We start from the raw sequence: 19,723 nt of genomic DNA, 5'->3' as shown, positions 1-19,723 counted from the left end.
CTGTGATGTTGATCCGAGCATCGGATCTTCTGCCTTTGTTTGAATCATTCGGACCGAGTAAATGTCGGTCGCGAGGAAAAGAACGTTCTTCACGTCACCATGGAAACCTACTTGTGTACGGAAGTGGAATTTAGGTAAGCCAATTAGTGGAAAGATTAATAGGTTTTGACACCTGAATTCTGTATAATCGGTATTTTCTTTTTAATCGAAAATGTTGAAGTAATCTGTGCTATTTTTTTACTAGTTTCATCTGTATTTTCACTATTGTGACAAATTAAATTTAACTATTAATTAATAACATTTAGGCAATTGTTTCTACTTAAAACAGATTCATGTTATTTTGCTTTCTTTTTACCAGCGAGCGCAGAACAGCATGAGTATCATTCATCTCTGTGTTATTAAAAGTGTAAATATAAATCAAGAAATTAAAGTTTTTCAAATCAACAACTTTTGGGCCAAATATCATTGAATTATTGCTGACATAGATGTCCTCTCCCTTCAGAGTAAATGCTACTTTAAACCCCTCCAGCTTGAAGAGGGTCTCAGTCTTGCCATATGGCAACTTTATTTAGGCTTATGGGTAATCTACAGTAGGAGTAAATGTTGCTCGCCTGTGTTTGCTATATTTATCTTATTTACCACTGTAAAGAAATGTGTGATGACTGCACTGTGCTGCTCTGGCTTTGGTCTGCACAAGTATCAGATTTCCACCACTGCATTACGCCACTGCATGCTTTGCCTAGGACTAAGAGAGCATGCCGGCAATGACAAAGTGAGAGACTATTGGCCACCATTCTGACAGAGATCATTGCATTATGCTGGTCTAGGAGAACCCGTAGGTTGTAGCTTTTTGATTAAGCTTGATCCAGGAATATTCCACCTGGCTGGACATTATTTTTTATCCTATGTGATCAGCCGTTGAAGAAACTAAAATGCCTTTTATTTTTGCTCTAGAGAGCATCTGGAGAAGTGGATAAAAAACAAAAGATGAAATGACCACTTGGTTGTATGAGTGTTTGAGAACCTTTGGACTTGAACATCACTATGCTAGGTGAGTAAATGCAGCACACATGCATGTTTGGTCTTTCATTGTCTAAACTGTTTGTCTTCTTTCTGTCTTTAGGTTCATTTTGTTGGGTGTTTGTCATACAGACCACCTATTGACATTGAAAATTGAGGATTATCCTCTTCTAGGAATTTGCTCAATGGAAGATAGGATCCAACTTTTCAAATTGGTCCAGTTCATCAAAAATTCTAGGCAAAAAAGTCTTCTCAACAACTATGAATGCGATACTCGAGATGACGACTTTACACCAATTAATGGGAAACTCAGTCAAAATTCACGTGGAGCTCCTGATGACAAAGTGAGACGTAAATGTAGATATTCTGTGGAAAGCCCTGATGTATCAACTTTAAATGTTCGCAGACGACTCATCTTTACAGATCAAAACCCAGACAATAAGAGACTATTATCTGGTCCTGCTGTTTGTGTCAATCAAAGTCATGACATAAGAGATTGTTCAAGGAGATCAAACAAATCTCTGCAGCTTGAGGTTGATGTCCGCAGGACAAACTACAAACTGAATGATCATAGTTCTCTCAATGATTCTTGGAATAAGGAGGGCATAAAGCCGGAAATAACAGGGGGAATTTGGAAGTTTAACTGTGTTACCATACCAACTGAGAACAGTGAGATATTACACACACCTGCATATGTGACACCACAGACGAATGAGAAAACATTTAAAAATAAACGTAAAAAAGTATTCACAAAAAAGAACAATTTTTACTCAGATGTGACTAAATCAACACCTGTTCATGGAGCAAAGAGCTACAGCGACATTCAGCCGTGGAGTTCTCCCTGTGCTTCAAACAAAACGTGAGTTTGAGTTGCATCAATTGTTGTTGTTTTTTGGTTTATTTCTACTCTGCTTTCATTCATTTAACCTAAAAACCTGTTTTTTGACAACTTTAATATTGAAATTTTGTTTTTCTTTGGTTGACAGACAAAAAGTGGGACAACAAATAACTGTTTGTGTGAGAAAAAGACCTTTGTCATATGCGGAGCGCAAAGCAGGACAGGTCGATGTGGTGACAGCAACAGAAGGACAATGTGTGATTGTCCATGAAAGCAAGGAAACTGTGGATCTTACACCCTACATATCACAGGTAGATGTGCACAGAGAAGAGAGTGACGGATCCTTTCACTTTTAGTGGAGGGTTTTTTTTTCTACATGACACGAAATCATTGATTTATTGGTTAGATGCTAATTTTGTGCTAATATACTGATTTCTTTTCCACCTTGCCTCTTTCTCTTACATTGTAGCACAAGTTTTATTTTGACCATGTTTTTGGGGAGGAAAGCTCCAACGAGGAAGTGTATCAGAGAATAGCGTATCCTCTCGTGCAGCACATGTTTAGGGGGTAGGTAATCACATATATGCTCACATTTAATGTAATTTTTTCCCCTAATTTTTTTATTAAACCTTTTTTTGTCTCTCTGTTTCTTAATGTTCATGTGTTGTATATGTGCAGAGGAAATGCCACATGCTTTGCATATGGGCAGACAGGGTCAGGGAAGACCCACACCATGCTGGGGTCATCTCCTGGAACACCCGGCCTATACACTCTAGCAGTTCAGGACATCTTTGCTCACCTAACTACTGCACATTCATACCCACCTCTGCTGGTGTATGTTAGTTTCTTTGAAATCTATAGTGGTCAGCTGTATGACCTGCTGGATCACAGAAAAAGGTATGATTCAAGCTTTTAATATGTCATGGTTGTTTGGTAATATTTTGTTTTTAAGAAAAGATTTTTCTCTTTAAACCCATTTCTGGAGGTTGTTTGCCAGAGAAGATGGACAGAAAGTCGTCCAAATTTCAGGGCTGCGAGAAATCAGAGTGGATTCTGTCAGCTCCCTGCTAGAGGTTTGTTCTTTCCGCTGAAAATAATTAATTTCACACTGTGTTGCCTTGATTTTTACTCTAGTTAGCAGCCAGCCACATACAACACATTAATACAATGATGATTAAGCGAAGTGGGATGATTTATTTTTGGCCAAACTAAAGAAATAAAACACACATGGTCACAAGAACATGATTTTATTTTGAAGGACAACAGTTGCAAAATAAGATTTAAATAAAACAACCTTTTTTTATTTTGAGTTTGCTTCTATTTTCCTTGGAATATGTAGAACACTTTAAAGATTGTTCACCAACAATCCTCTAACTTTTTGCTTCCTTCCGTAAGAGGAAAAAAACAGTAAATATCTATGACTTTTCTCCTCCGTCTCTTCCACCAGGTGGTTTCAAAGGGAACATCACAACGGACACAAGGAGTGAGTGGTGTGAACCCCCTGTCTTCTCGTTCCCATGCTTTACTTCAAATTCAACTTAAAGAGCCAAACCGACAAACTGCTGGAAGGTGAGAGACATTGGACATTTTTTATGACTTAAAGATTACTTTTGCAATCAAATATTTATATTTACTTGTCCTTTGTGGATTGATTTGACTTCACAAAACCTGTCAAATCCTTAGGGACAAGTTGAATTTGGAGAATTCTGAAATTTCCATACTCAGGTGTGACGGCTGGTGGTACTATAACACTTTCATGTAAGAAAATAGATTTTTTTCTCAGTAAATCAGACAAAAGAACAAATAAAACTCTGAAATTGTACTCATCTTTTTACCAGGTTTAAATTTTTATCCACTACTGGTTCTGTGTCTGTGTCTGCCTCTCTCTTTATTCAACTCACTGTTTTTTTATTGGTCATGTTAATGTTCTTTTTTTATCCCTATTTGCAAGTCGTCACTTCACGTTTATTTGTTCCATATTCAGGTTTCTCTTGTCATTTTTAAGTTCTGGCCCACAGTCCTCACCCTCTTGCATTTGGAATGCCTACAACCACCATCCCTGACACTTAAAACTTTTATTTTAAGCTTTTAATCTTTTTATGTTTCTTTTTTTCACTAGATGTACAGCAGAATACTTTGTCAACAGATTCCACCCGGTTTTAACAGATTTTTCTCTGAAAAAGATCTAATGACAGAAGTTTTTTTTTTTTTTCTTGAATGAGTGCAGAATGTGGTTTGTGGACCTGGCAGGAAGTGAAAGAGCATCAGATGCCAAAGAACGAGACAAGCGGAGACGAATGGAGGGAGCAGAGATCAACCAGAGTCTGTTGGCTGTAAGTTTTGAAGATCGACTCTCACTCAGTCTGAAACCTTGTTAGATGTCTGAGATTATAAATCTTTGTCGTTGTGACTTCTCCTTTTAGCTCAAAGAATGTATTCGTTCTCTTGATAAAAAGGCTTCCCACACACCTTTTCGACAGAGCAGATTAACTCAGGTACTGTGACAGAATTAAGGAATAACTCCAAAAATATATTCATTTCATTGTTAGTTTTTCTTTCTTCCTACCTAACCTGTGTTTGCCTCCTGATTTATGTTTGATTCTTGCTTCAGGTTCTGAAAGACTCATTTGTTGGTGACTCAATGACATGTATGATTGCCAACATTTCACCTGGACACTCAGCAGCTGAGCACACACTCAACACGCTTAGATATGCGGATCGGTCAGTGTAAAATACTCAATGCACTTTCTGATTGTTGCCTAACTGCATTTTGAAAAGCAACCATTCTTTACTGTTGTATAAGATGATCTTTGTTTTTTTTAGGGTAAAGGAGTTAAAAAGAAAAGGAGATGTGATGGAAAAGAGAGGAAGGAAAACAAAATCATCCCATAAACAGAACCTTGTCCACAGCAACTGCAGCACTGCGTCCAGCCCTGTAAAGGCAGAGTTGGCGAAACAAAGTCCACCAGTTTGTTCCTATCCATCTACAAGTAGATTACACCCAGGGGGTGCACCTCTCCACTCAACACCAAAGAACAATAGATGTGAAGAGAAAGGACAGGCAAAGGAAGAGCAAAGGTTTGGATTTCATCATGTCAGAGGACGGTTGGGACTCGAAATGAAGCATCAGTATAAAAGTGCAGATGAAGAAGAAGGAACCGGAATAAAAGATAAAAGTGCTGACAGCTGTTTGGTTAGGGACAATACCAATGGATCAGTTATGGTGTTAAGACGACAAACAGAAGAGAACCAACATGTGGGGGAAGCAAGTTGTACAGCTTGCTCTAAAGATGAACTTGGATTCCACAACAGAGACAAAAAAGAGAGCCACCCGTGGACTACACAAGGTAGAGAAGAAGAGGAAATACAATGGATGTCTCCAAGAATACAATGGGAAAGGAGTCCACAGATTGTGTCTGTGCTACAAACTCCAAACGAAAGAGACCTGCAGAGGCCTGATGATGAGAAAAAGATGCACTTAAGACAGTATCATCAGCAGCTGCAACAGTTTGTGCCCTCATCTGTCCAGTTCTTATCATCCTCCATGTGCCCAAACATTACTTCTATACCAGACTCACCATGTTCCTCAGTTGAGACTTCCGTAAAACATGAAATCTGTACAAACCCCAATAACAGGAATGATGTGGACAGGAGGTGGGGAGGTGATGAACACTGGGGGGCAGCTTTGGAAAGAATAAATACAAAACAATACCTGTTTGAAAAGGAAAAAGGAAGTATGACTGGTTTAACACAAGAAGCAAGAATAAGGAAGGAGGACAGTAAGCCAACTGGAATGAAAGAGGAAGATCAGATGTGGGTTTTGGAGGCAGTTACCAATAGGGAGCTTCCGAAGGAATGTGCAAATCCAACAAGTGAGGAGCCACAACGGTCTTACCACTACGACTCAGATGAAAGAAGAAAAGTTGGTGTGGAAAGACTGCACGTCTTGTGTGTTCCACATAATGCAGTGTGGAGCAACAGGCAGAGGGGAGCAGTTACCTGCTTAGAGGATAACAGCAAGCAAACTCAGGCAGAAAAACCATTCTCCCCATCAAGTGATCACACTGACACAACAAAGCTTTTAGAATTGCAAGATAATGCAGAGATGGCTCCATTAGGTCACGACAGGGAGAATAAACTATGCTTTGACTCTTTCCAAAGTCGAAAACAATGTTTGGATAGTCAATCAACTTCTAAAGAGGAACAGAATGACAATAAGACACAAATAAATAAAACAAAAATATCAGAAAACCTGTTTTTTAGGCAGAACCCACACTGTCAAAATAAAGATAATAGAAAGAAAACTGTGGGAAAAGGTTTTTCACATGCAGACGTAGAAGAGATTTTAGGATATAAAGACAAAAAATCTTGTTGGTCTCTTTTTGACCTGCCTCAAACACAAACTTTCCATCCTACAACCTGTGAGACAGTTGCATCTGCAGATCAGACCGAACAACAAAACAACACTCAGAGAAAACCCTGTGGAATCGGTATGTGTTCACTCTGTTAGTCTGTGTCAGTGTGTCTACCTTTTCTGATACCACTTTTTATCTTTTGTAGGTTTGAACAAACCTCAACTTCCTGGGTTTAGACTGACTTCCTTTCAGCACAAAGAATATGGTGGGAAAAAACAAATTGAAACATCAACCCCTTGTCTCCAAATACCTGTCAAGTCACCAACAATCCATGTATTTCCTTTGGAGAAATTAGACCGGGCCAAGTAAGTAGTAACATTTTCAATAAAGTGTGTCTAAAAGTGTTTATACCATATTAATAGGAAGCTTTATTGATGAATTGAGGTGGTGTGTGGCTGAAGCCCACATGGAGCTGCTGAAAGGGATGGGGACGTTGGGGCTTAAAGAGGAGCAACTTCTGTCCCAGCAAAGTGATATGGTTAGAATAAAAAATGTGTACATCTTATATTATTACAGATCTTAATTTTTGACGAGCTAACAATATATCATCTCTGTTTAACAGGCTTTTGGGGAATTTGTCAACAAATTGGAGGAAATCATGGAGAGGAAGGTATATTGTATACAAAGCATGAGAGCTCAGCTACAGCCATATCTGAAGCCTGTTCAGTCAAGCTACTCCTAATAACAAGAGGATATTTCAAATTTAGTTATGTGAAGTGTTGTTGTCCAGAAACAAGACTTTGAGCTTAACAATAGTTAAAGCAAGTTTTTTTTCAATTAGAGAAGCAAAATGAATTACATTTACATTATATTACATCCATCTGAATCAGTTAAACAAATTAAACATGCTTTACATTAAAGTGATGTGTTTGGTTTTGTTGGGTAAGTGTTACTCTTGTCACTTGCGTACCTAATAAAAGAATGCTTTAAATGACAAAAATTGATTTTAGACAAGAAAGAAACAAAATGTTGTTTTTCTTTTGAGGTATAGAATAACATTTAAGTTTCTCAATAGTTTTTTTGTATTTGCTGCAGCTTAAATACAATTTTGTTTTGAGTTGAAAAGGGTTTTTAAATTGGTTTAAGTTTCTGAAATTACAAAATCTAAGTATTTATTATGTATTTAAGAGTGTAAATTAAATCTTCTGCTGTTTTGATGAGGTTTCCTTGTTTTCCTCTTGTTGATGTATTTTAAATGTGTGGAGTTTTAATAAAAAAATATATTTTCAGTGCAAGTTTGAGTTAGTTTATGTGGTCTGCTTTCATAAAGTAAATTAAAAATCATTTTATGTTATAATTTGATTTGATAAAGATAAAAAAAGACATGTAGGTCAGCAGGTAGTGCACCACAGAAATAAGCTTTTCCTTGAATAAAGAAATAAAATCTAGTCATAAATCTATTATATAACATTTGCTTTGAAATATACATTTAATAATTTAATTGGGTTTAATTCAATTTAATTTTACAAGTTTGCAATTTAATATGACACGTTTAAGCTTTAGCGTTTGTATTTTTTTTTGTTTAAAACAGTTCACCTGTTGTTTGTCAAATTACAGCATGCTCCCAGACAGAATGGCGCATGTCTTAACTCTACGTTAGACCACCTGACCTGCTAGGAGGGTTTTGATAGGCTGCGAGAACTTCGCGACGGTGTACAACGGCGCGGTGAATCACGTGACTGTAACTGCTGCTACTGCTGCTGGCTGAGCGAGGCGTGTTAGCAGGTAAAATATAGGAAACGGTTTTGTCGATAGGTTTGTGTCTAAAAGTCACATATAACGATGACTTGTAATGGCGTTTACTTCTGAGAATGTTTATGGACCCCCGTGGGGTGGAATTAGTGAGCCGATAGCTGTTTGTAGTGGTTAGCTAACTAAGTTGCTAACTAGCTTTGCGCTGTATTTGTGCCGTTAATGCTGCATTGCATGTAGAATGGCCGTTCACATGCCCGGCAGTTGGTATATAGTTAGTAATAACTGTAGATTGGTGGGGCATTGGTATTTTGGACATGCTTTTATCCGTATAGAGGTTTCGTACCAATAAACCTGGGACAATTTTAAGTAAAAGTTGTTGTAAAATACGCAACTATGTTCGTTTCCTTGAAGTTGTTAGCATCTTGCTAACATTAGCTTTTCTGTCCACACAAAGGGCTTCTTCATCGCACTTGTCATCTCTGTCTATTTTTGCTTTTATTAAATAGTACTCGTCTGAAAACGATCACAATTAATTTGCGTCAGGGGATAAATACTATTAAAATTGATGTACTTGTGTCAATCTCGTGGAGTATGACGATTTAAAGGTATACGTCGCATGTCAGTCGCACACGGAACAAAGGCGAGCAATTAGCCAGGCTACAGCTATCGTGAGCTATCTGACCTGATGTGAAGTTAGCTTTGTTTTCGTAGCTACGCCAAGGCTTTTGTAGCGTCCATCAAAATAAAAAAGACATAAAAGTGCTAAAATACCAACGTCGAACAAAATGTACATAATGTTGAGGAATCTAACGTCGAAATACTTCATTCTATTTTTGTTAATGTAGTGCGTTTTATTCTACTTGTTTCGATTTCGAATGTTCGGGTTGCGCTATCGTTTTTGCTAACAACTATTAACTTGTTAGCTTCGGGAGAATAATATTGTCAGTACGCCAGTGCACGCCATGGATGTTTTTTTTCCCTGCGTGAAGGAAGGTAGACCTGTAAAATGACACTTGGACAGTCCCCTCTTGGACTGCTAAATTTATCCCGGGATGTGGGGGCGACAGATGGGGGTTATAGAATTACATGGTATATTACAGTTTGTCCCAGTCTGCTTATAATCAGCATAGGGTCCTAGCTTTGCAATGTAACCATCTTTGCCACTGACTTTTACCCCATTTTTCTCTGTCTGATTGTTTTTTTTTGTTTTGTTTGTTTTTTTCCTCCACAGATTTTTCTATTTTGTACATACATCCTTTTGTATATACTGTATATGATGACTTCGGTGGTCAGCAACCACACCCGGGGGACGCGGGATAAGACGCTGCCCGTTGCCACACAAACAACACAACCACAGAAACAGATACAGGTGGGGTGCTTGGAATATTTTGCTTTTTTAACTTTAATTTATTTTTAAAGCTGGGCTTGTGTCTTGTTATTTCAGACAAGTTAGAATTTAAACTACCCACTCCAATATAACTGTATTTTTTGTTCTTAAAGGATTTTTATCTTGAAATGTAAACACAATTTTAGATTAAATTATATTTTTGAGTATTTTTTCATTCTAAAAATCAGGAGTAGACTAAAATGATGTTTGTAAAAGCTTGAAGCTATGACAGAGCTGATACATTTTGCAGGCCACAAGCTCACTGCTCCACCCCATTTTGATGCATCCACTTGCACACAAATGGATACATTAATGTCTTTGTTTCCTCGTCTGGCTCAAAACTATATAGCTGGATAACTCTAATGTTGCTCGCCATTTTTTGTTGCACCACTAATGCTAGGTTGAGGTTGTGAGGGGCTGTAAGGTAGCGGGAGAGTGTGTAAACAAAGGAATGATGGGAAGTCAGGACAGGCCTACTCCGCCCACAAGTCAGAGGTGAATTTCTAAAGATCTGCAGCTTTGCACAAATGATGTCCTTTAAAACAACATATTGATTTCACCTAAATCATTTTACCACAATCATGATTAAAATACATCTGGCAACGCTTTTACATCAATTCAAAAAGACGATTGGAGTGGAACTTCATATATAACTTGTTTAGTTGCAAAAATATTTGCAGTGGACTGTTAAAGAACACTATATCAAAGTAAATCAAATCTACTTGAATGTTGTGTAATATGTTGTTCAACAGTGATGAGGATAAGCTACAGTGTTGTTATTAATCTGAGTTTTGTTTGTTTAACAGGCCACAGCGGAACAGATTCGTCTAGCCCAAGTAATCTACGACAAAAATGACGCTGATTTTGAAGATAAAGTCAAACAGGTTTGTGAACATAAATAAAACATTTGAATATTAATAATGTTTATTTTTGACCCATGGTCCATTTTTGTCATATTTAGTTAATTTGTTGTGTTTTCCATTTGTTTTGTACACTTAGCTCATTGAAGTTACTGGAAAGACTCAAGATGAGTGCATGGTAGCCCTTCATGACTGCAATGAAGATGTAAACAGAGCCATCAACTTTCTTCTGGAGAGCCCCTCTGACACAGTAAGAGAGTATACACAAAATAACGATCTGTGTTTATGCCTTTGTTTACACCTGTTCCTGTTTTAAAGCTAAAATCATGCAATATTTAAATGATAACACCTGTTGTTTTCTATGTCAACCACTGAAGAACTCATGGGAGACTGTGGGAAAGAAGCGTAGCCTTGGGAAAGAAGGAGGGACATCAGAGATAAAAGAGAGCCGGGAGAAGAGAGCAGAGAGGGAGGTCAGTCGTGGACGTGGGGGTTCCAACAGGAGGGGAAGAGGCATCAGCCGAGGACGTGAAGGTAAAACAAGTGGGGGGAAAAAATCAGCTTACCACTGGGCATGTTTTTGTAAACCTGTATACAATTTTATATTCATTTGTTAATTGTTTGCTGTCTTCATAGTACTCAATAATGGATTTCAGAATTTGGTCACAGTTTTGGTTTAATAGCCTTGATGCATCTCCTGTTGGGATACAGGTCGTTCAGAGGAGAATGGGTTTGAGGTCGCTCCTGGAGAAAGACCATTGGACCGTGGCCGTGGAGGGAGGGGCAGAGGTGAGCAGTGACATGCATCAGTGTTTCCTGATCCCACAGCTCAACTGTTTACTTTTTGTTTCCGTCTAACAAATTTGATTCAGATAACTCGCTCATTATTCAAATCTTTGTTGGGCTTATGAGCAATATCAGGTGTTTTTGTAAAGCATCCAAGGACAAAAAGTGGGACGTCTTAAAGTTTGACCAAATATCCTTTCAAAAAATATTGATAGTTTTTGCCTGCTAATTTTTGGCATTTGTTGACAAATATGTTAAGTCTTTAAAGGGCATTACTTTTAAATTGATTGGTTGGCAGTACTTTAAATAACTTTTTTTTACTCTTTTAAGCTAATAGCAAGATTGAGCGATCTATTATTTATTATACTTTATGGCATTTATTTTTTTAAAATAGTTGTGTGACAACTTTCATTTCATTTTTTTTTATAGAGTAAACACCATTCTATTAAACCCAACGCAAATTAGATCATTTTTGACACCCACATTTTTTCCTGATACTTAAAATAAAAGCCTAAAGTAATGTGTTTTTTAATTTTATTTCATTTTTATTATTTATTTAATTAAGTTATTTCCCTGTTGTCAGGGGGTCGTGGCAGAGGAAGGGCTGCTGCTGGGAACAGATTCTCTTCTCAAGGAATGGGGTAAGAACATGTGTTTGGCATTACTGTTGAGTTTCAATAAAATAAGATATTGTTGGTGATTACAAGCACAAATCTCAAAACTAATATTTGGAATAACAATGTTTCTGAAAATCCTTGCCTAGCTTTTTATATATATATTCATTTTACAGAACTATTCACCATAAATTCTGACTTATAGATGTTTCTGGTTTCCACTTTTTTCAGAACATTCAATCCTGCAGACTACACTGCTAACTCTGGAGCTCGCCAAGAGAATTGGGAAGGTGATGGCAACGAAACAGCTGAAGGAACTGGTAAATACAGTTGTGTAGCATTTTACCCAAAAACCTGACTACCAGAGAATAAAACATATTTTATCCAGTTACATTTTTTTTTAATCCGCCCATATTTACAGTTCTCAGAGGCCTACCCCTGCACATTTGATATAATTGAAAACTCCAGATGTCCTCTCTAGATACCAAAAGGAGTTAATTTAGTAGTATGCAGTGGTTGGAAGATATTCATGTTTAGAAATGTTCTCTACAAAGGTCAAATTTAATTTTTTTTCTTATTATATAACTTTTTTTTTTTTTACAGATATTGTTGTAAACTCTTTTTTTTAACAATACTTTAAGATGTAAAGTAAAACAGAATTAACTTTGTAATTTAATCTAGACATCAGGAAAAATTTAAAACTTCTCTGTCTTTCCTTCCATTTTATCTCATTAGGAACTTGGGGAGGCAATCTGGAAGATTGGACTTCAGAGGACTGGAGTGAGGATGTAAGAGCAGAATGATGATACTTTACAATAACAAGAAATGTCACCTTTGATCACTTATATGTTGTAATTTTAGTGAGATATGCATAAAACATCATTGTTTACATCGGATATACCTGCAAATTCAGTTCTATAGCCGAGTTTTTTTTTTTTTTTGCGTCACTACACTTTTTCAATTCTTCTATTTATTTTTTTAACAGTTGTCCGAGACCAAAGTTTTCACTGCCTCCTCTACTCCAGCCAACCACATTACACCTGGACACAAGTAAGACATCTTCCTCTAACTCATTGTTTGTTAGTATTAAAACATTGTTTCATTTTATCCTACTGTTTTATTTTCAAGCACAGTTTGTGTTTAATTTCCACTATTGATTAATTTTCCTTTCACTTTTCGTTTTCTCAGTGCTGACCTGGCTAGCTTACTGCCTAAAACTGGCGCCCCTGCTGGAGGTTCTGTGGACTCTGACTTAGGAGTAATAGGGGATGGTCCTTCAGCAGATGATTTAGGTCAAAATCTGGTCTTCACCAATTCCCACCACAATGGGCGCACTGCAACACACAGCTATGCACACGCCACAGCCAGTAGCTACGCCCATGCTGCCTCTGCTAGCACCACTTACGCACATGCTGCACTGGTATTGATGACCTAATTTCTAAAATATTTACAGGAATCAGTGTTGGTGCGTGTGATGGTATTTGTTTATGCTTTTCTTTTTTTGCTGTGTTCCCAGTCCTCAGTTATAGGCTCTGGCTTTGGGTCTCTGAATGCTACCAAGCAAACACCAACTCCTGATGTTCGAAAACCAGAGGAACTAAATAAGTCTCGGCTTATTCAAAGATCTGGTAACATTGTGCCAACTGCAAACAACAGTCGAGTCTCTCAAGAGGCAGGGCCACCCTCAATGCAAAATCTTGCACCCTCATCTTCTGCAGACATCAAGCCTCAAAGGCTGGAAAATGGCCCTCTTATGTACCAAAACTGTAAGTTGTCTTGAGGCAGTTCAGAAAAATACCTCCCAAAAACGTATGGTTTTTATAAGACGAGAAGTACTTATTCTTGTTGTTCATTGTTTCCAGTGGAAATGAAGCTACAGCCAGAGCCTTCAGCAGTGCTCAGTCAGCTGACTCAGAGGCAGCAACCGTCCTCCCTTCTGTCCACTACAGAGTCCCTGGGCCTGTCTCAGTCACAAACACCACAGGCACCCACACCCCCTGGTAAGGTTGCAGGTCATTATTTCTCTGCTGATAAAGAACCAATTGCATTTTTTCTTAATTTTTCAAAATGCAGATTTATGAAATGCTTCTTATGTTGAATAGACTTCATACAGATACGTTTAAATTCCTCTATGGATAATGTATCTTGTGTGTTGTGTAGAACTTTAACTTTTTTTTTGCCTACAATGGGATTTACTGTTGCTTGAGTTAGGTCTTTTATCACTCCTGTATTCAAGCATTGGTTGTTTTAAAGTGCCAACTAACACATTGTTTGTATTTAGGTCAAGAATCCTCCAATCTTCTCGCAAGAGACGGCGGTTCTCCAGGAGGAAAGCTTTCAGGTCTGGAGCCTTCTCTGTCTGAGCCCCCTCAGCGGCAGTTAAAGGCACAAAGACGAAGAGCGCCTCCTCCCTCTAAGGTAAGGATTTGTTTTTCTAGATTTTTTTTAATGAATAAAAATGATCAGCTACCAGACTTTACAATTAGTAAAACTGTAATACCTGCAGAGGATAGTGGTAAATGTATGACTTTTTGGCTTTCATTTTCAGATTCCGTCATCAGCTGTGGAGATGCCAGGGTCAGCTGATGTACCCGGCCTGAATGTTCAGTTTGGAGCTCTTGACTTTGGTTCGGAGGCGGGAAGTGAGGCGACGGACATAAAACAGAAGGAGTCACCCAGAGAACACGCTTCTGCTATGGCTCCAACCCCCATTTCACTTTCCACTGGAGTTCAGAGTCAACAGTCACAGAGCAGCATATTCTCCAAGTCAGGAGCAGTCAGGTATGCTTCTTTTATTTGTAGTGAAAAATGTAGATGAAAATTTGCATGGGTGAGGAAATGTGCTGAGTGTAAGAAATTGCATCACAGTTTTTCGGGCTAAAACTGTAACCCAGCAAATGTCCCTACATTTACCATGAATTACCGTAGCTACCATCCAGAATTTTGTCTAAAAAGATGCTTATTTAAATCTGACATTCTCAGAATAAATTGATATGATTCTGGTCCTGCGACTCTACTATTGCACAATGCTGGGTAACAGAATGTTTAGGGTGATGCCTAGGCTGTCACAATAACTGATAATTTTACTGTTTATTTGGCAGGTTCAAATGTACACTAGAAAATCTTAAGAGTGGCTATCATATAGGGGTTTAGCAATAAAGTGACATTTAAAAAAAAAAAATTTTTCCACAACTTTTCTCTTGATCTTGTGAACAGTGAACACATGAGCAGCTTACCATCTGCTGTCTCGGAGCCCAGCTTCCCCTCTTCATCTCTTGGCTTACCCACCGCTAGTCCCTCCCCGTCCCTTGGTCTTCCCAGCGCGGCGGTGCCGTCGTCCTCCACAGGCAGTCGCGTGGACAACAGCGCCCAAAGATCCCTGCCACCCCACCTCAGCTATCCCCAGAGCAAAGATGTCCCTTCAGCTGCCAGTGCATCTCTCACAATGGTACAAAGATGAATTGCAATTTTTTTCTGTATAAGCTTAAGTCTCAAGAGGACATTCAATGCAACAAAACTAACGTTAAACTCTTCTTTAAAAGAATGGCTTTGCTGGCATAAAGACACAAAGCGCACAAGAAAGTGAGTATTGTTTTCTAAATGGCTTTCTGTTCAAGATTATAGATTGCTTGATGAAGGTTGTAGTGGGGAAGAAGCCTCTAAACAGGAGGATTCATTCTGGTTTTTAATTTTGTATCCCTTATATTTTTTTCATTAAAATGTTTCTATCTTTTCTTTTTTTAAATCAGCAACTGCTTCAGTAAAAACTGAGTCTGCTGTTATGACGAGTGAGAGTAGCTCTGGCCACCACGTCCCCTCCCCAGCAGTCACACCTTCACACTCTGCACCCATCTCTTCATTAAGCAGGTATGTGACTTGAATAAACTGTATTATTTTCCAGGATGGAATAATTATTGGAGGCTGAGCCAATCATGCAACAGATAGATGGATATAGTTAAGAATTGTACCTTCCTGCAGTTTTGTTACGCATAAGTGAAAAATATGAAATTGATGAAGAAATAAAGTTATTGGGGATTGGCTTTAAAGGCCTCGTGCAGTGGCAAATTTTTTTTTTTTAAATTTAGAATGTCAATGGAACTTGGAAAACGAATCTGATAAAAATATTCACTTAAAATGATCCAGCGCGATTTTATTGATCATTTTATGGTCGTGCACAGCTTCAAATTTTGCGATAGGTGTTGATGGGCAGGGGCTGCACGTGACGTCACTTCAGGGATCCCAGAGTGTAAACAACAATGGCGGACGGTTTGAGAAGCGACGTAGACCACGATTTAGCGGATATTTCTTTGGATGAAGGTGATGAGCCTTCATCAAACTTAGGAATTTTAACGACACAGGGTTCGGAGGGTGTACAGCCCTACCAGTTTGAACCGGAGGTTTCCTCATCGGAGGATACAGGGGCTTCAGATGACGATGGTGAAAGCTCATACAGCGATGGCAGGGAGAAGACGATCAAACTTGACTATCTAGAGGAAGTAAAAGTCGTAACAAGGTTTCCGTAGGTGAACCTGCGCAAGGATCATTACCGAAAAAGGAAAGGCGCCACCGCTGCCGCGGAGCGTCCTTTGTCGTCCTCCTCCAGGGCCGAGGCGGACGGAGCCCCCCCCCCTGCTGGCAGCGGACCCAGACGAGGGTCTGCTGCGGCGACGGGTGGGCTCGCTCCCCCGCCGCCCTCTCGGCCTCCCTCGCCCGCGTGCTACCAACCCCGGCGCGGGTCCTCTTTCCAGACGGCCGGCGGGGTCCTCCTGCGCGGAGGCCACCCCTGCCGGCCTCACGGCCCCGGGAGGGAGTAAAAACCCTTCGTGCGGGCTCGGCTGCCGGCACCGGACAACCGTCCGGCGAACCCACGGCGCCCACCATGCCCGGCCCGGGGCCTCGGAACCACAAACCCCCCTCAGCGCGGCGCGGCGGCCTCACCCTGGCCGTCCGCCGCGCGCCCGCCAGGTGCCCGTACACCCCCCGCGTTCCTCCTCCGGAGGGCCTGCTCAAAGCCTCCCCCTGACCGGGGAGTGCCCCTCTCCTTTACTGAAACGGTAAATTCATGAAGGGAGACCCCCTTCTTCGGCACATTACTGCACCCAAATACCACACTCCTATTCACCATTATCCCGTTCGAATCCCCAAATCCACGGCAGTCCAAGTTCTATTATGTTAAGTAATTCCATGCCCAGAAAGTCTTCACAACACTAGCGGATCTAGCTGGATGTTCCTGTACTGACGTCACACGACCTATGACCTACTTATCGGTGGCTGCAGAAAATCTGAGCGACCGCGCTATCTTTGAACGCTTGTAGAGATTGCACGGGGCCGTGGGTGACAAAATAATTATACGGGGGTTCATTTGTGACATAAATACTAATGTTTTATTGCAGTTTTAAAAAAATCAAGATTTTCACCGCACGAGGTCTTTAACAAGAAACGAATACCAGTGGGTATACAGCTGGTTCAGTGTGTAATTCTTGCCTGCTGTTCCTTGATAATTCGAACAAATGGAACCAAATTCCAACATGGTTTTGTCTTTCTTACTTACTAATCATCCTTTCACCACAGTGGCTTTATTGGGTTTAAAAAGATGACAACTTGTAAACTCTCTTTGCAGTCTTGGGAGCGGTACACACTCAACTGGACCAGCCCTTGTTGCAAATTCTTCACTCACAGTGAGTTTGTGTACAAAAATCCAGACAGAATAATAATCATTTTTTTCTCTGTATTTTGAATGCTGACTTCACATGTTCTACTTCTGCCTTTCCCAAGCAGAGTGAAGGCAGTACCAATCTCCATGCCTTTTCCTCATCCTCCAGTCAAGTCATCAATCCAAATGCGTCCGCTCCCCCGGTTGTCAGTAGCTCATCTACCAATGGCCTACACCAGTCTGGAGCACCAGGACTCTCTTCAAATGGCACCAACTCCACCCTCCCAGCTGCAGGCAGCCGCACAGCCCCACTGCTTACCACCACTTCTGGTACTGTCAAAACCTAAGTGCTTCAAGGGGGTTTTGCAAAGAGTTAAAGGAAACACTTAATTGAATTTGTTGTTGTTATTCTTAAAAAAACCAAGGTGGCACATAATCAAATAGGTTCAAACCATTAAATGACCCTCAGTATGCTTCTTTTTCCTTCAGGTAAAGCTCCCCCCAACCTTGCCCAAGGTGTCCCACCTCTTCTGGCCAACCAGTACATCATGGGCCCTGGTGGATTACTCCCAGCTTATCCTGTAACTATATTTTCTGATCATTTATTTACTTGCTTACTAGTTCAGAAAACTTTTAGGTTTTTGTTTTAAGTGACTTTAAAATTACTATTATTTATTAACACTAATTGTGTTTGGATGATGTTGGTTATTTAAAGGATTTACGTAAATCTTAACACAAATACAAAAAAGTTATAATTTGATTTAAATTAAAAAATACTTTATTATTCCCCAAAAGGAAATAAGAGAAGTCCACTGAAAAGTTTCAGCAGGAAGACGCTTCTTTAAAGCATCAGTGCAGTCTGATGCTTTTCCTCATGTTCCAAAAGAATAATTAGTTTGTCTTCATTTCCACAGCAGATTTATGGATATGAAGACTTGCAGATGCTGCAGTCTCGCCTTCCGTTGGTAAGTGTATGTTTCAGAAAACCCGCACTTCATTACCCAGCAGCCATAAGCCAAAGGGTGTTTTAGCCTTTCTGTACAGATCTCATTACCATGATTTTCTCTTTTCCATAATGTATTACGATATAATCTTAGCCAAAATAAAAATGTAATTGTAAATCCTCACTGCTTTTTTATTTAACATTTTTATTATATAGATTATTACTATAGCCCTTTCAAAGATGAAAAAATGTGTTCATTAGCTTTTTTTAGGGTTAGTTTCTTTTGATTCTATACAATAACTTTAAGATGATTTTTTTTTTATGAGCATGTGTGTTAAAAGAAAATCAGAGCAAAGCATACATTTTTTTCTTTTTTTTCTGGAAGACAAGACTATATTTCGTGTATTAATATATACATTTCTGTCTGTGTAAGCAGGACTACTATGGGGTGACATTCCCTGGCGCCGCTGCTCCAATGCCAGGGAGAGATGGTTTGGCAAATAACCCATATTCTGGTAACTAGATTTTTTTTTCTTTTTTTTTTTGGTCAACATGACTCTTTGATTTGTTTGAATTTGCTCTCAAACTATTTTAATATATTTCCCACAAGAACTAGGATTTATTAAATTTAAAATATTAATTTTACTGTTTATCTCCTTGCGTATTTTGAGGAAAACATCTCAGACTTGTTTTAGATTAAGCAGCTATGATTTTGCCAAATATTAAGTGATCTTTTGTGGTTTAGAAACAGAGGTGATTACATGACAAGGCTTTAGAGTGCGACCAGATTTTTCATTTGTGTGCCTAAAAAAATTTATCTAGAAACATTGACAAACATGTTAACCTCTTGATGCCTTAATTTATTTCTAGAAAAAAAACTTATGTTTGGCTTTCAAGTAGCTGCTTAATTATAGTAAGTTTGGAGCAGAAGTGGTTTGACAAATACTTGTATTGATGCATGTCAAAATGATGATTTAAAATGTATTCTGTTCACTATAAGTGGTGTTATTTGACACTGAGAATCATACAAAATGTTACATGTTCAAAAAAAATAACTAAACAATCTTAAATTTATTTTTATAGGTCTTTTATCCCACTTTGTAGCTAACAAATAACCTATAAAATATTCCTTCTTCTGTGGTTTCTTCTAAGCAATGACTTTGCCCTATTCAGGTGAGGCAACAAAGTTCGGCCGAAATGATTCTTCATCCCCGGCCCCCCCAACCAGCTTGTCTACAGTGGGGGTGCAGTCACAGCCCCAGCAAACTCAGCAGACAGGCACACAAGGGCAACCTCAAACCCAGGGTCAGCAGACACAAAACCAGGCCTTCCTCAACCCGCCTCTCCCCCCTGGATATGGATACCCAAGTAAGAAAAAAGCAAAGTTTGTGTTAGACTGTAAAGGTTTTTTATGTATATATTTTTACTATTAGCACTCCAACTACATTAAAATTCCTGAAAAAAACCATTCAGCTGAAATAAGTTACAGTACTTTTCTTTAAAAGAAAACAC

The 19,723-nt window shown here is 39.1% G+C and overlaps 1 protein-coding gene across 7 annotated transcripts in view; it reads left to right on the top strand.

Moving 5' to 3' along the window:
* Nucleotides 1–939: 939 nt before the first annotated feature.
* LOC112147932 overlaps nt 940–19,723 on the top strand; it is a 21,702-nt gene continuing 2,918 nt past the window's right edge. For 2 of the 7 annotated variants that reach the window (XM_036213541.1, XM_036213535.1), the window contains exons 1-38: nt 940–1,051; nt 1,124–1,879; nt 2,007–2,169; nt 2,328–2,425; nt 2,537–2,755; nt 2,844–2,931; nt 3,306–3,427; nt 3,542–3,616; nt 4,086–4,191; nt 4,282–4,353; nt 4,470–4,579; nt 4,682–6,348; nt 6,419–6,578; nt 6,658–6,751; nt 6,836–6,883; nt 9,200–9,337; nt 10,162–10,239; nt 10,355–10,465; nt 10,593–10,749; nt 10,927–11,004; nt 11,585–11,642; nt 11,847–11,935; nt 12,351–12,403; nt 12,601–12,665; nt 12,804–13,035; nt 13,132–13,381; nt 13,478–13,615; nt 13,897–14,033; nt 14,164–14,396; nt 14,832–15,063; nt 15,158–15,197; nt 15,365–15,482; nt 17,236–17,293; nt 17,391–17,598; nt 17,758–17,849; nt 18,183–18,233; nt 18,645–18,726; nt 19,385–19,579. In XM_036213541.1, the coding sequence (XP_036069434.1) occupies nt 993–1,051; nt 1,124–1,879; nt 2,007–2,169; nt 2,328–2,425; nt 2,537–2,755; nt 2,844–2,931; nt 3,306–3,427; nt 3,542–3,616; nt 4,086–4,191; nt 4,282–4,353; nt 4,470–4,579; nt 4,682–6,348; nt 6,419–6,578; nt 6,658–6,751; nt 6,836–6,883; nt 9,200–9,337; nt 10,162–10,239; nt 10,355–10,465; nt 10,593–10,749; nt 10,927–11,004; nt 11,585–11,642; nt 11,847–11,935; nt 12,351–12,403; nt 12,601–12,665; nt 12,804–13,035; nt 13,132–13,381; nt 13,478–13,615; nt 13,897–14,033; nt 14,164–14,396; nt 14,832–15,063; nt 15,158–15,197; nt 15,365–15,482; nt 17,236–17,293; nt 17,391–17,598; nt 17,758–17,849; nt 18,183–18,233; nt 18,645–18,726; nt 19,385–19,579 (6,730 nt within the window). In that variant the 5' untranslated portion in view covers nt 940–992. The remainder of the gene's footprint in view (nt 1,052–1,123; nt 1,880–2,006; nt 2,170–2,327; nt 2,426–2,536; nt 2,756–2,843; nt 2,932–3,305; nt 3,428–3,541; nt 3,617–4,085; nt 4,192–4,281; nt 4,354–4,469; nt 4,580–4,681; nt 6,349–6,418; nt 6,579–6,657; nt 6,752–6,835; nt 6,884–9,199; nt 9,338–10,161; nt 10,240–10,354; nt 10,466–10,592; nt 10,750–10,926; nt 11,005–11,584; nt 11,643–11,846; nt 11,936–12,350; nt 12,404–12,600; nt 12,666–12,803; nt 13,036–13,131; nt 13,382–13,477; nt 13,616–13,896; nt 14,034–14,163; nt 14,397–14,831; nt 15,064–15,157; nt 15,198–15,364; nt 15,483–17,235; nt 17,294–17,390; nt 17,599–17,757; nt 17,850–18,182; nt 18,234–18,644; nt 18,727–19,384; nt 19,580–19,723) is intronic. The other 5 variants (XM_036213540.1, XM_036213537.1, XM_036213536.1 and 2 more) reach the window with 5 other exon arrangements.

This window comes from Oryzias melastigma, linkage group LG9 (assembly GCF_002922805.2).
Source record: "Oryzias melastigma strain HK-1 linkage group LG9, ASM292280v2, whole genome shotgun sequence".
Taxonomy (NCBI): Eukaryota; Metazoa; Chordata; class Actinopteri; order Beloniformes; family Adrianichthyidae; genus Oryzias; species Oryzias melastigma.
This window is presented reverse-complemented; position numbering and strand designations above follow the sequence as displayed.